This window comes from Apodemus sylvaticus, chromosome 6, assembly GCF_947179515.1.
Source record: "Apodemus sylvaticus chromosome 6, mApoSyl1.1, whole genome shotgun sequence".
Lineage (NCBI taxonomy): Eukaryota > Metazoa > Chordata > Mammalia > Rodentia > Muridae > Apodemus > Apodemus sylvaticus.
The window spans coordinates 139,420,669-139,436,737 of NC_067477.1; the positions used below are offsets into that span (position 1 = coordinate 139,420,669).

The window sequence follows — 16,069 nt, forward strand, 5'->3', positions numbered from 1 at the left end:
AGGTCAAAAACTCAGGAGACAGCAGGTGTTGGCGAGGATATGGAGAAAGAGCAACACTCCTCCACTGCTGGTGGGATTGCAAGATGGTGCAACCACTTTGGAAATCAGTCTGGCGGTTCCTCAGAAAACTGGGCATGTCACTTCCTGAGGACCCTGTTATACCACTACTGGGCATATATCCATGGGATTCTTCAGCATGCAATAAGGACACATGCTCCACTATGTTCATAGTAGCCCTATTTGTAGTAGCCAGAAGCTGGAAAGAACCTAGATGTCCTTCAACGGAGGAATGGATACAAAAAATGTGGTATATTTACACAATGGAGTACTATTCAGCCGTTAGAAACAATGAATTCATGAAATTCTTAGACAAATGGATGGAGCTGGAGAACATCATACTAAGTGAGGTAACCCAGTCTCAGAAGATCAATCATGGTATGCCCTCACTGATAAGTGGCTATTAGCCTAGAAACTTTGAAAACCCAGGACATAATCCACAAATTTAAATGATGTCCAAAAAGAATGGAGGAGTGGCCCCTGGTTCTGGAAAGACTCAGTGCAAGAGTATAGGGGAATTCCAGAACAGGGAAGTGGGAAGGGGTGGATGGAAGAATAGGGGAGGGAAGAGGGCTTATGGGACTTGCGGGGAGTGTGGACCCAGAAAAGGGGAAATCATTTGCAATTTAAATAAAAAAAAGAGTGCCAAGAGGCAAGAGCAATGAGAGAGGAGGGGCAAGTAGCACCCTTTTATACTGGGCCAGGTCTATGGGGAGGGGCATACCTGGCGGTTGCCAGGTAAGTGTGGGGTGGAGTTTAGACAGAATCCTAACACCTGGCATGTCTGACCTGGAGGCATGTACAGTTTATACAATATCATGGTGCTGTTATTTGTCAAATAATTATTTTCCATTCTCAAGGACTTTGGATAATTTTCTGATCGTACTGGATTTCCCAATTACCTTTGTCTAAAATATAAGGTCACATATATTCTTTTTCCAAGCCCCTGTGTGCCTTATTTTCTGTCTTACAGCTCCCACACATTTTTTTTCTTACATTCTCCAAAATAAAGCCTGGAAGGGAATTCAAGGACATGAGGGAATGATGATTTTTTTATCCTATATTCTTTTTTAATGAAACACAGCAGTGAAGCAAAGCAAGTCAAAAGCAACCTGAGCATTTTCTTGTAAAGCAATTAGAACAAAAGTCTCATTTGGTTGTATTAAAATTATTTTAAGTAAGACTTTAATACCTTAATCAAGGAAATTTTTGCTGTTAAAGAAAAAATCTTGCTTTTGCAATTTTGACTCATGATGGGTTAGGACCTTTCTTTGCTCATTATCATTAAAACATTTATGTCAGTTACATTGTAAGGGTATGGTTTATGTTTGTCTTTTTTACTTAGGTAAAGGAAAATAAAGGCCATAACTGGTCTGGGGATATAACTGGTTTAAGAGTCTAGTCTAGGATAGAGGAAGCTCTGGGTCTGTTTCCTAGCAAGTCCTAAAACCAAGTGTGGTGTTGTACGCTTGTAATCTCAGCACTTAGGAGCTGGAGTCAGAAGGACCAGAAATTCAAAATCATCCTCAGCCACATAGAAAATACAAGCTTAGCCTGGAATACCTAAGAATCTATCTCAAAAAAACTTTGGTCTCCACAAGACATATATATATTTATAAACAAATACGCATATATACACACACACATATGTGTATGTTTTATGTCTTATGTAGACCAAATATTTATATATGTGTGTGTGGATATTATTTCTGATCGTCTCTTTCCTTTCAATTAATTTCTGAACATCTGAAGTTACTGAGTTAAAAATATGTATACTCAGGACTAGTAGAACTTTTTGTGCTTATCTTTCCTTTATATGGTACAAAATGTTTTTTGATTTTCCTTAAAAGCAGCTTCATTTTAGTCAATAGATATCTAATTCTCCATGTTTTTAGGTGAACACTCACTATCTTCTAGAAATATATATTTTGACACTTTTGTATTTAATTTTTACAATAAAACAGGTAGTTTTGCCTTAGATTTCCAAATATGGAGGTGGGATTTCAAAAGGCCAAATAATTGGACTGAAGAAACATAGCTAATAGAGTTTACCATCTGATTGTGGATATACTCCACTCCAATTTGCCTGCTTCAGGCAACTATTTCTTCAACTATTTCTTCGGTTTTGACTAATGAGAGGTGTAGTGCATAATTTTTATTGAAGTTATTATCTTTTATGAATCCCACCTATCCTCAATACAAAAAAAAATCTTGTCTTTAAAGGTGACACTGTTTAATAAAAAAGAAACATCAATGCTATCCTGCTGGATAAGCTTATAACAGAAGTAAATTTTAGGCCCAATATTAGAGCCCTTTATGACTAGTTTGATGTAGAAGTGACAGTATTTTGGTGCGTGAATATTTACTGTTGACATAGGCAATCCTCTACTCACTAAATTTAGATTTTTTTCATCACGTTTTTATCCTGTGAGTTATGACGCAACCATGTCAGTGAGCTGATGGCTTCCAAGTCTGCAGCGACCTCACTAAGGCTAAGCAAAGAACTGTACAATGTCACCTAATAGGTTTCATTCACAATAAAATGCACTTGTCTAGTGTACCATACCACCAAATCACTAAGGACAGATGCATTTCTTAGGATTATGTTGTACTTTCAGATTTTTTTTTCGAGACAGGGTTTCTCTTTTTTTTTCAATATATATTTTTATTTTCTATATTGTTTGTTTACAATCCAAAAGCTTTCCTCTTTCCCAGTTCCCCCTTCCCCATATGTCCCATAAGTCCTCTTCTCTCCAACCATTCTATCTTTCCCCCTCCCTTTTCTCTGTCGAGACAGGGTTTCTCTGGGTAGCTCCAGCTGTCCTGGAACTCACTCTGTAGACCAGGCTGGCCTTGATCTCAGAAATCTGCCTGCCTCTGCCTCCCAAGTGCTGGGATTAAAGGCGTGCACCACCACCGCCCAGCTTCTTTCAGATATTTTATGATAGATTTTTTTTTCTCCTATAGGGCTGGGCTACTGAAGATTTACCTTTTCTGAGGATATAATTTCTACTGTCCCATTAAATTACATGAAATACTCAACCATCCCTAGAAAGAGCTTTCTAGATCCCAAAGGCCCTCTTTAGCAAGTATAATTACTATTCAATATCTACTGTACCCGGAGAAATAAACAATTCCTTGGGCTCATATTATCTATAAGATCATTTCTTCATACCCAGAGAGAAGCACAGCCTTGTCATCTTCAGCAAACTTCAGCCTGTTTTTTTTTCTTGTGCACATGTTTCCTTTGAGCACTTAAATACTTAGCATTTGGAAAGCAAAAAAGATTTGACTAAATTGGTAGCACCTATCTTGTGATTTAAGTCTTCTTATGAGGAAGATTGGTGTTTTGTTTCATTTATTTTATTTTTTTTTAAGTACAGAATTCCAAACTGTATTGAACCTATTGAATAAAACTCTTAAATGCCATGAAAAAGTTTGTATTTAAAAAATTCTAAGAACTACTGTGTTAATGCAAAGGGAATTGTGTCAAAGTTGGACCGATGTGTGAACAGCTGATCACATGTCCTAACAGGGAAGAGTAATACTTGAGTGATTTGCTTAAAGAATGGTCCTCTGGAGTGGTTATTTCCTTTGGTTAAGGAGTGCCATTCTTTTAATAGTTGAAGAAACAGGACAGTGGGACTTAGGCTAAAAGGCTAGTGACATTCCTCCTATATATAATGGCAGGACAAAAATAAAGAATAGCATTCACATTCATCTGCTCAAGAGTGAGACTTCTTTGATGACCACTTCCTGGTTTCTCTATTGTTTTATTGCATTGAAGGAGACTTATTAATTTCATGAAAGAAAATGTCTCTAGTCACAGGAAGTACAGTGAGTCAATATAAACTCAACTCCTGGGCAAGCAATTGGAAGTGCAGTTTTCTTTGACTGTAGGTCAGGGATATACTGTTTCATTTTACAATCACTAGAAAGACAGTTATAAGAGGCTAACAAAATTGTTTTAGGTCAGCGCAGCTTCAAAATCATTAACTGTCATTAATCCTTGCCAATTTATGGCAAAGTTTGCTACTCGGAGTGGTTAAAAAGCCATAGCTATCTAGCTTGTATTCTGTATTTTTAGCCAAGAGGAGTTACAATTGACCAATTTAGAGATTTCTATCCCTTTGGCAGCATGCTAGCTTAATCTAAATTGGTTGCTTCTTTAAGTGGATAATTTAATTTTCTCCAAATGTATACAGTCTTTATAATGCCAACTATAGATAATCAAGTGGGAAGCTGGGTCAAATGACCATGTAACTTTGGCCAAAAAAAAATTAAAATAAAATATAGATTTAACATCCCTTATTAAAAATAAGCCATTTTGATTTTCTCAATGATCGAATACATGACCTTGGTGGCATAATTTCATAGATTATATGTGTTACATAATAAAATAATTGCAGAATGAAAAAGAAAACCTTGATTTATGACTCTGGGAATATCCTAAATTTTACTTAGCTAAAAGTAAATACAAATGATTCCAGGATCTTCAACAGTGTCAATGCTGAATATGCTGCCCTGTGGTCTAAGATATACAGGACTATAAAGGGAAATAAGCCAACAAGAGGGAGGGCTTTGTTTGGTATGTGCAAAGGGCTTTTCTGTGAATAAGTGTAAGTTGACAGTGTAAAGCCTTATCCTGGAAGGAGTGACAGTTATTGGTGTGGTTATATTTCCTTCTTTATTCCTTCCTTCCTTTCTTCCATCCATCCATCCATCCATCCATCCATCCATCCATCCATCCATCCATCCTTCCTTCCTTCCCTTTCTTTCTTTCCTTCCTTCTTCCCTTTCTTTCTTTGTTTTCCTCTTTCTTTCTTTCTTTCTTTCTTTCTTTCTTTCTTTCTTTCTTTCTTTCTTTCTTTCTTTCTTTCTTTCTTTCTTTCTTTCTTTCTTTCTTTCTCTTTCTTTTTTCCTTAGATGTTTTCTTTCAAATGTTATCACCTTTCCTGGTTCCCCCCCAGAAAGCCTCTAGCCCATCCCCCCTCCCCTGCTCACGAACCGAACCACTCCCTCTTCCTTGTCCTGGCATTCCCCTATATTGGATATCAAGCCTTCTCAGGTCCAAGGGCCTCTCCTCTCTTGATGTTCAACAAGGCTATCCTCTGCTATATATGCTGCTGGAGCCATGGACTCCTCCATGTGTATGTACTCTTTGGTTGTTGGTTTAGTCCCTGGGATCTCTGAGGGTACTGATTGGTTCATATTGTTGTTCCTCATATGGGGTTGCAAGCTCCTTCAGTTCCTTCGGTCCTTTCTTTAGCTCTTAAGGTCAGGAAAGCATCCATTGTGAAAAGCACTGCTATTAACAGCCTATGTAACAGTGTACAATTCTGACTCATAGTAGCCAGGACTAAGAGTGCAGAAACCCCCTTCTTCCCCCACTCTTCTCCTGCTTCTTATAGTCTTTTCTCTCCCTTCTTCTCCCATCTATCTCCTCTTTCCAGAGCTCCCTTTCCTACTCTTCAAAAAGGACAAATATATGACATCTTTTTAAATACGACTTTATGCTCTGCAGTCTTGTTCGTGATTTTTAATTTGGGGGTTTCTTAGCCTCCAATTCATCAGTTCATATTCTACATCTGAAACTTAATAACTGCCGATCTACACTCCTTCTCAATCCCAAATAACTCATGCCTAGGCTTGGCATAGTTGAAAGCCAATGTTACCATGGGTATGGGTAGCTAACTGTGAACTTGACAGTAAGGAATCTTACTTTTTTGAGTGAGAAGCATAATCTGAGCTACTTGAAAACAAAGTAAGGATTCAACTTCATTTTTCAAAATCTCCCTCTTGTGAAAATCATCAAAAGATATTTTCTGAATAGACTACAAAGAAAGAAATAAACTCTTCAGAAACCAGATGCCACTTCTCCTACCTACAACATCATGGAGATATACACAAAAGAATTGCAGTCTCATAGAAATACTCATTTAAAATGATTGCATAAAATTTTAAAGTAAAATTTGACTATCACATTTTGAGGAAATTGTCACTAAAGTCCCAAAAGTTTCCTAGAGGAAACATGAGGCAGAAAAGCTCTCTGCATCCTGCTAATCCAATGAGAAGACTGCCTTTATTAGGTTTGTTGTTGCTGTTGTGTTTTGTTTTTGTCCTGGAAGAAAGGAAGGAAGAAAAAACACTAAAAATTAGTCTCCTAAGAGACACCAAAAGTAATTTCTAAGTATGATTTCAAATAAATTTTACAAATTGTCTGCTCAATCTGCCAAACCATTATAAAGAAACACCGAAAATTACGGAGGCACCACCTTCCGACCCTCTATTGCACATGCTCTCTGTACAATGGGCTATTAGGATGCTCAAATCCAGTTTGTAAAAACTGAAAATAGTCTCAGAATGATAAATAATAATAAGGTATTTATATGATGGTAAGAAGATAATAAAATAATGGTTCCATGTTTGACAAAATCATTTATCATTTAATTCAAACGAATGCAATATCTTTTTTTGTTCTTGCCAATAAATATATTTCTAAGCACATTTGCATCTTGCCATCATCTTCAGGTATGTATTATTTTATAGACCCATATTATAAATTTTGAAACTTCAGATACATAAGGTTAGAATTTTGTGGATTGTTTGTTCTTTTTTTACGTTCTTTCTTTCTGTTTGTTTGTTTGTTTTTGTTTGATTTGTTTGAGGTAATAACTTACAGCATAGATCAGGCTCTCCTGGAACACATATGGCCATCCTCTTGCATCAGCTTCCTGATACTGGGTTGCAGGCCTGATTAGAAGGTTAAATAGCTCATTTAAGCTCATGACAGAATGAATATAGAGCCTGCATCCAATTTTGGGAATTTACAACTCTTACCTACTATAGCATACTGCTTCTGGATTTCACTACCCTAAATGGAAAACTTGAAAACGAGATGTTATGTATCCTGGGCAATGTTTTACAATAGTTTCCATCTAAATTTATCTTAGAAAAACATCAGACAAAGACTGGTTTCATCACTATTTGTATAGAATTGGGAGAATATCATCGAAATATCCATAAGACTCATTTTGTATCCACTATTCAGCTTGGTCTTAACAAAGTCTCCCATACCATAGTAAGCAGAACCTCTGTTGACACTGAGAAACAACTGCTGCTTTTTAACTTGACTCAATGATTTCTGACCACAGATTCCATGATATGCAAAGTTCTGTTTATATAACTAATTAAAGTAATCAAATCGTAAATATATATATATATATATATATATATATATATATAATCTGCTGAATCTTTCTGCTGTTATAAAGTACCTCCTCTGTCCTAAAAATTGATTAAACTTTGATTAAAATTTTGAGATAAACAAAACTTATTTTCAATTAGATACTAATAATTTTAATAGATACTAATTTTAGAAAAGAGAATATTCTTTTTAATTACATTATAGTGAAATATAAATGTAGTTTGCAGTGTTTTTCAGGCAACCATGAAATTCTTCTAATTGCACAACTTCATCTGTAGACAAATACCATAGACAAATTTCTTCTGTGTTCTATGAACAGAGTTTAATTTTCTATAAGCCTAATAAAATTCTTATTTAATTAGTATTTAAATAAATGGCTATGCACAGGATTTATAAAGACATTGGGAATTTCTCAAACAGTTAAGATTTACTCTTTCTAAACACAATGAAATAAGTTAAATCATAGAAATAGAAAAAAAATGTTGTTAAAGTGACTTGTATTAATTGCACACTGAGTTGATGGACATTAATATGAAGATGAAATGAGAGGAAACATTGAGTTGTTGCATAACTCCTTTGCTACTCATTAAGACAAAGTATATGTTTAAAATTCTGCTGTTTCCCAGTTCTGTGACTGTGAACAAGCGAGATCCAGAATTGCAGTAGTAGATCCACAATGCCAGGAAGCTGAAGACAAATTATGCCGTAGTTTACACAAATAAGAGAACCAAGATTTTAATAAAGTAAGATTATGTCACAGTGTGCATTCTTCAGAATAAGAAATATTACTTAATATTAAGGATCTAAAGGGGAAAATGTGATTTAATAATCTATACAAAATAAAATATGATTATTTCATGTTTGAACTGGAAATCTTTGCCACAGTGTAATGAAGTTCTAAAAGCAAATGCACATCAGGATGCTGGTGAACAGACGCCAAGTACTGCACAGTCCTCTGTGGCAGAAGAAGAGTTTAAGAGACAGTAACAAAGACCATAGAAAGGTTAGGTTTGAATGCCAGTGTCTTCCCCAAAACTACATACTAGAATTGGTGATGTACGCAGGAAGAATTCAGGGATGTTTTTGCTTTAAAAGGGACAATTCTTCACAAATGAGGATTTGTTTAATAGAAAATTCCAGAGATCCCATTGCCACCTCTCAGGATGTAAGAACACAAGAAAGTGCTCTGGAGTTTGTATATAGACGCCATAGTCTTAGAGTGCGTCAGCTCTTACCACACAACACATGTACCCTCACCTTTGCCATTGAGTTGTATAAGCTCTGAAAGTATAACAAATGGATTTCTGCTTAGAAAATCTGTGGTATTTTGTTACATCATTATGACTGGATTAACACAGAAACCAAAGTGAAAAAAAAAACACAGAGAGGTTTGCCTGTATACTCATAATATCAGATTTATTTTAAGAGTGAGTTTAGTAGAATATTGTGGTATGATATTACAGATAGTTTTAAAACAGTACAGTATTGAATACTGTTATCAACCATTAAGGAATCCAGGTATTCATTTTGAAAAAAAAAGTTTTGATTGTGTTTAGGATTGATGCTGAATTAAGACCTAGTATCACCAATATCACAGGGATAATGCATTTTAAAATATGTGAACAAACATTTTGTAGTTTGACTTATAAAAATTTAGCTGTCTCTAATCATCTGGGATCATGAACAATCAAATAATAAATGTTCATTTGATAGATGCTAAAGAACAATTACTCCATACACATAGGCTAGGATTTATGTTTATATAAGACACCACCAAATATACTTATGAGACTTCGATTTGGACTTTTTGAACAGTTTAATACTCCAAATATTTGGCATATAGAAATTAAGGAAATTGAAAAATCTGGCAAAACTCACAGAGACATTATGTGACATGGAAGAGCTGGATTTCATGGAAGTTATATACATGTTTTATCATTAAAAGAATGTTTTAAAAGAAAATTTTATTATTTTTCTTTGCAGAAAATGACATTAAAATTTGAAAACCTATCAAAGGTCTCATCCCTAAAAAAATGAATGTTCCGTCTCCCATTTACTATCAGTTGTCCGATTTCTTTTCTTCTAAGTGTAAACACTATGAGAATGAAATATCATAATATCTTGACCCCATTTTCCTTTAGTGATTCCCTGCTAAAGCTAACAGAAATGATGTCAGACTGATCCATTGGTAAGTAGAAATAGCTTTAGGATGAAAGCTTAAAGACAAAAGTATACAGAGAGAGACAAACATATTCTCTAAAATCTTATGATAACCTAAAAAGAAATTGTCATCCATTTTATCTTTTACTTTGTCTAAGTAAATCTCACAAAGTTGACAGATTTTCCTTTTAGTTGAAAGTGGCATTCTGTATATAGTGAGGTTATGAAAATGGCAAACTTACAGTAAGAAAAATAACGGCCTAGAGATCCAATGGTCAACAAAAATCATGAAGTGCCTTCTCCTGGAGCTTCCTCTCCAGAGGGGTAAAGGTGACATGAAGAGGAACAGAACACATACATGCATAGTTACAATTACATGCTTGAAGGGACACACAAACCTTGCTTAAAACCATAGACATGTACCTGGTATTAGTAATTAGCATCTTCTCCTCAGCTGCTTACCAGCAATCACAGCTGGATTTGCTTGTGTACTTTATTTCTGTTATTCTTTATTTAAAGAGTCATTCATTCTTTCAGAAAACTAGTAGAACAAACTCCAAATAAAAAAATTAATAAATAAACAATTGGTGAAATGATCTAAACAGCTACATAAGACACACATATGTACATGCAACATGTGCAATTGTGTACACATAAACACACACACACACTCATACACACACCTATATAGAAATAGATGGGGGGAGGGAAACACTAAATTTCTAGGAAAGTTGCAAAATTAATATTCTAAGCAAAAATTGAAAAAATTATCATTTTTAGTAATGTTAAAAATAATGCCACTGATAATTTTCAAGTGAGAAATGTAAAATCAACAACAGTATATAATACCCTGAAGACTGAAGTCACATACAGCCAGTGTCAGACTTGCTCTGGGTACTGCATGAGATCTCAAAAAGAAAGTTATAATTCATTAACATTGAATTTATTTTTAATATTTAATTAAATGTGGTATATGTCCATTTAGAAATCATAAGCCAAATTTAAATTATTAACTATAAAGTTTGAAACAAAATAACCAAATGATACCCATGTACGATGGACACTGAAGAGAAAGCATTGATTTCATTCACTTTGATTCTGTTATCACACAGCTCGAGTCCCTAACGTGTGTTCATTTGCCTTAGCCATTTTTGTCATACCCAGATGGTGAAATGTCTTTCATGTTTCAGACCCTGATTGGGGCGGATGAGGTTAGGGCCCATGAGTAAAGGAGTCCAGTGCTCCCATCTGGAGCAAGAGTCAGAAGGAGGAAGAGCTTCTCCAAATAACAATCCTCTCTTCTCACTCGCATCTGTATTATTTTCCTTAAATGAAATGCTCTCATGTCTAACTGGGCACTTAGAATTTAGTAAACAACAAAAATCCACACAAAGAAATCAAAATGGTAATGATTGACTTTTTTTAAATTCAATTTTGCTTCAGGATACTGGCACAAAAAATAATATTAATTTGAACAGATTCATTTCAAAGGCTCTTAGTTCACTACCCCAGGGAAAAGTAGAGTAGAGAACAATTCAGAATTACATAGTGATGCAAAGATTTGAGAAACATGAGTTATTAAGGTGAACCAGCTATTTTTCAAAGGCCAGATTTAGGATCTTTTAAATGCACAACTATCAACTTAGCTAATGTTGAAAGCTACAAAGGGAAGTTAGTAGACCGTATGTTAGAGACTTCCTGCTGAGTGACGAAAGGCAGAGACGCACTGCCTGGATCACTCCATGACTGAGTGGCTATGTATCATCCTGCTCTCTGACTAAGTTACATACTGTGCACCAACTTTTTCATATGGTATGTTGACACGCTGAACCACAAAGTTACAGAAGTACTTTCTAATCAGAATGTAGATTTGACAAGCTGATTCACAGTGAGATTAAAATAACATGTTTTTCAGCTTTATATGTCTAAAATAGTAATGGCAACTACTCTGATATTCAAAAATACAACCCCAGATTTAACATCATATATATATATATATATATCAAATATGAATGATCTTTTTAAAATAAATGAAATAGAAAAATTACATGTTTTCCTCTGTGGCTTTGCATTTGGAATACAAAATTTGATAAAAAGTGATGAAATAAAAAAAATATATATTGGTAACATATACCAAAAGGAACATTTGAGACTGACACAGGAAAACTGGAATGACATTCACCATTAACTACATCCAGTACATATCAGCTGTATACAAAGATAACTATTCTATATGTTTAGTTATATAATTAGCAAAGAATTATTATTAAAAGGGTTACTTAGTATATGGATGAGAGTATATAAAAATCTATATTTATACATTCATACAAGTATATGCATACATAGATACAAACATTTTGTACTAACAGGAAAGCAAAACACAACTTCTTACATGTGTCTCCATACACAGAATAATGTGTAGAATGTTGGGACACACTCACTGGATTTGTGTGTGACTGGGAGGTTGGCCTCAGGGAAAGGATTTAGGAAATACCCCAGTGACTCACAAGATCTCTGAGAGAACTAAGGGCACAGTTACTACAGACTCAAAGCAAAATGCAGTTGTATTATTGGAAATGGGCAAACAAGGAAAAACTGAGACAGATATGCTACTGATTTGTAGAATCCAAAAATTCACTTTTAAAGCCTAGTTTACAAATTTAAACTTAAATGTTATTTCTTTCTTAATGCTTGGCTTATGTTCAGATGCTATCTGAAGCAAGTTTCATGATAGATGATACAAATACAAGAGGATAGAATTGTGAGCTCTCATCTTAGTCACTATGCTAACATATAGTACATCACAAAGATTTATATAATTCTTGGAAACGGCATATTCCTGTTTTTAAGAATAATGATTAAAAAACAAAGAAAATATGAACATTACACAATTTAAACAAATGAAGCCAATTCTAAACATTTCCCAGGGATGCCATTCCCTTGCTTCCTTTTAATGACAATACTAAACAAAACGTAGATGGATCTAAATGGCGAATTGGACGTGCTCCTTCTGATATTTATTCCCCATTGTCAAAGAATACTCATGCCTGTCTTACCAAATGACACAGAATATGTAGCTGCTATTAACATTCTTAAAGTTAGTATGCAAAATGGAAGAGCAAGCTTGCTTTATCTGTTTGTTTCTTTCAAAATACTGCCTTTTGGAATCACCATAGTGTCAATGTGCATCTGTGGGATCTAGCAGCCAACAAAGAAAGAATGAGAACAGCTCAACCCTGGAGCTGTGTGGTGATGATGCCTGCATCAGTAAGAATGGACTGGGATGGGTGTGCTCAGTCAGAGCTGAATGTTTGAGCAAGATATATTTACGATTACTACACTCTTCATTTAGCTACCATTAAATGATATTGCAGGAACTGACACCACAACTCATAGCTAATATCCAAATATACTAATTATAAAAGCAACTGACATAAAAAAAATACTCTAAAAAGCAAAACATAAAAATGGGAAGGGAAAGCAGAAGTATTTTGATGGATTCTTTCTTGAATTCATAAATATTCATTAATACACATACCTACTGCCCAGTACCCATTACCAGTGTTAAAGGTCTACATACATTTGCATAATTTAGGCACACTGTAATCCACACAGATGATACTAAGAAACAAAATAATGTAGTACCTTTACTTTTACCTATGTATTTGATGAAATGGGTCCATGAAGATAGGATTTCCAGACAAAGAGAATAAAGAAAAGAAAAACAACAAGAATTATGAATATATGTAAACGCACTGCTCTCTAAAAATTAAACAAGACAAGAAAGTATAAACAATTTTTGAAGATAAATAGAAAGGCAATCCATACATTCTGATAATTCTGCCTGTTTTACAGGCAGGTACATGCAAGGGATTGGAAGCCCATGCTCATGTTAAAAGATTACATAAAAGGAGGATCTCAATGACCACAAGTAGAAAAGTATAAATTGCATGGAATGCTACAGTCAACACTCTGGAAACCAAAGGCAAAGTTATCTGCACAATCCCAAACTGCCATGCATGGATGAAAAATGGAATCTTGCTGTAGCAGCTTAGATTGGTGTTTTCAGACATTAGCTCCTGACTGCTCTTGGCTTTCCTTTACTGCACACAGTCTTCCTTTGTATTCTTCTAAGTGAAGATTTCAGTCACAATTCCTATGTCTGATTTATTTGCAGATGTTATAGTGCAAGGGATGGAGGGAAACGAGTGTCACAGGAGCAAACCAACATCCAACCAACAAAAAGCAGATAAACCCCCAAAAAATGTGGAAAAAAAAAGCCATGGATTTCATTTGCAGCCACATCACTTCCAAGCATCAGCTCATACTTTGCAGCGATGGTTTGAAAGCAGCTACAGAGCAAGAAAACACTGAGAACAGAGTGGAGGAGGAGCAGAGCCCATACCTTGGTCGCCCATCATCAGGTGCGCCAGACCTTGAAGGGAAACAAGAGCACAGTCAGCAATAAACAAGGGAGCATGGGAAGGCAGGGTTGTCACGGTGACAAGAATCTTCAGTGTCAGACATTCTGCTTCCTATGAGACATGTCTGTATCTCAGAGGCAAATCAAAAACATTCTTTCAACCCTTGGTTAGAATGCTTTGGGCCAAAGAGTTATAAAACTACAATTTACACACAAGCACATGCTGTGCTGTGTATTCTAAGTATCGGAGCAATCAAAAGATGAGATCATGATTTAAAATCCAACTCGTCCTTTAAACAGTGTAGATCTCCTTCGTGCCCTTTGATAAGATAATTTGGAACATAGTCCCATAGGGCTTGCCATTGTTTAGTGATGGAATTATATTTTATAAACACCCGAGGAATATCTTTAATATGACCTGGGTCTGATCTTTTTCCTCTCATAAAAAAAGAGACATTTCCAAATTAAATGGGGGTGGGAGCTTAGTCACATTGAAATGACCATGCAGAAATGTCCCCTCATCTGACACATGTAGTGATTAAACTTGTTCAAATGAAAAAACAAGTTAATCAGACATTGCAGTTAGAAAATTTGATTTTAAGACACAATGTTTTTTAAGAAGCTCCTGGTCAGATGTAGACTGGTTCAGTTATTGTTTCATATGAATCAAAATTATTTATCATTTTAATTAAATGTTGATGTGTGTTCAAGTTCCTTTGCATAGCTAAGCTATACAGTGTAGACATATTGTCACCAAATTTTTTTCTGTGAAATTATTAATTTTTCTAAAGAAAACTACAAATAACCTTCCTGGTTTGATTGTTTTTCAACCATATACTTAATGTGTAGCCTAGGCAACCCTCAGCCACAATCCTTGTGTTTCAGCCTCTCAAGTGTGCCACCATGCCCAACTCTGTCGGTTTTTGCTTTTGTTTTGTTTGATTTGTTTTTTGTTTTTTTGCTTTTTTGTTTTTGTTTTTGTTTTTGTTTTTGTTTTTGGTTTTTGAGACAGGGTTTTTCTGTGTAGCCCTAGCTGTCCTGGAACTCACTCTGTAGACCAGGCTGGCCTTGGACTCAGAAATCCTCCTGCCTCTGCCTCCCAAGTGCTGGGATTAAAGGCGTGTGCCACCACGGCCCAGCTGCAGGTTTTCTTAGTATGGTCTTTTGTCACCTAAAACAGTACTTTTTACTGAAAAGCATGAACCTTTGTTTCTTAGTCCCAATTCAGAAACAAAGCTATTATTCTTGGGTTTATTTCAAGTATTTAGTTTTCAGTTGCTAGTCATACTTCAGTAGTTTGCATCTCTGAGCATAGGAACATTATGCACAGTTTCCCTGATCTTTTCCAAACTCTCAAGTGTATTCTGGTAACTGGATAGGATAGATACAATTAGAAATCATCATTAATCACAACATTATATAGGAACTATTAAGGTGAAGTGTGATGTTTCTGGAACATGGTATTTCTTTGTATTTCTAAAGTGATTCCAACAAAAATAATCATAAGGCAAATAAAATTATTTTTATATGATGATTAGTTCTATGCTCTACATGGTAACGAAGTTGTTTAATTTTTTTCAGGTTTTAAATTTTTTTGATTTAATTTCACTTTTAATATATATTTCTACCCTAATTGAATGTTTATATTACTCTGTACATGCTAACTTTTATGGAGACCTTGGTTTTGGAAATTATACTTAGAATTTTGTGGTGGCTTTGACATTGCACTAAAAAGGAAAAAAATAATAATATCCACTCCCCCAGAAGACTCCTATTTCTCCTGTTCTATTTCTACATCTAAAGAGAGCTTGGCTTCATTCTTAACTCACATTGTAAATCATGATTTAATACATTCATTACAATATATTAGGGGCTTATATTCCAAGTATCTTATCAACACTTTGCCCTAAATTATTCTTTGTTTATAAAGAAGTATTCATACTAATTAGGTTGATTCTAAATACCATTAAAGATTCAAAGAGAAGAAAAGAATGAGGATCTTTTACAAAATGATTTCAAAATACAGAAAAAAATTTTACAAATTTCAAATTTAATGGGCACAAGTGGATGTTCACACAATTAAAATTATGGGACAAAATATTCAAAAGTGATATAAAAGCCAAAATTTGGGGAAAATGTTACATGGTTACTTCAGAAGTTTTAGTCTATTTTTTTCAATTCAGTAAAGTTTAGTAAGAATTATTGTCCATGAAAGAATGGCA

The 16,069-nt window shown here is 34.9% G+C and overlaps 1 protein-coding gene across 27 annotated transcripts in view; it reads right to left on the reverse strand.

Annotated features, from left to right (window-relative positions):
- Nrxn1 (neurexin 1) overlaps window positions 1–16,069 on the reverse strand; it is a 1,158,653-nt gene that overhangs the window by 1,043,336 nt on the left and 99,248 nt on the right. For 10 of the 27 annotated variants that reach the window (XM_052186619.1, XM_052186616.1, XM_052186614.1 and 7 more), the window contains one exon: window positions 13,830–13,859. The exons of 8 other annotated variants lie outside the window; for them this stretch is intronic. In XM_052186619.1, the coding sequence (XP_052042579.1) occupies window positions 13,830–13,859 (30 nt within the window). Of the gene's footprint in view, window positions 1–13,069; window positions 13,082–13,829; window positions 13,860–16,069 lie in introns of all 27 variants that reach the window. 9 more of the 27 variants (XM_052186595.1, XM_052186617.1, XM_052186603.1 and 6 more) reach the window with 1 other exon arrangement.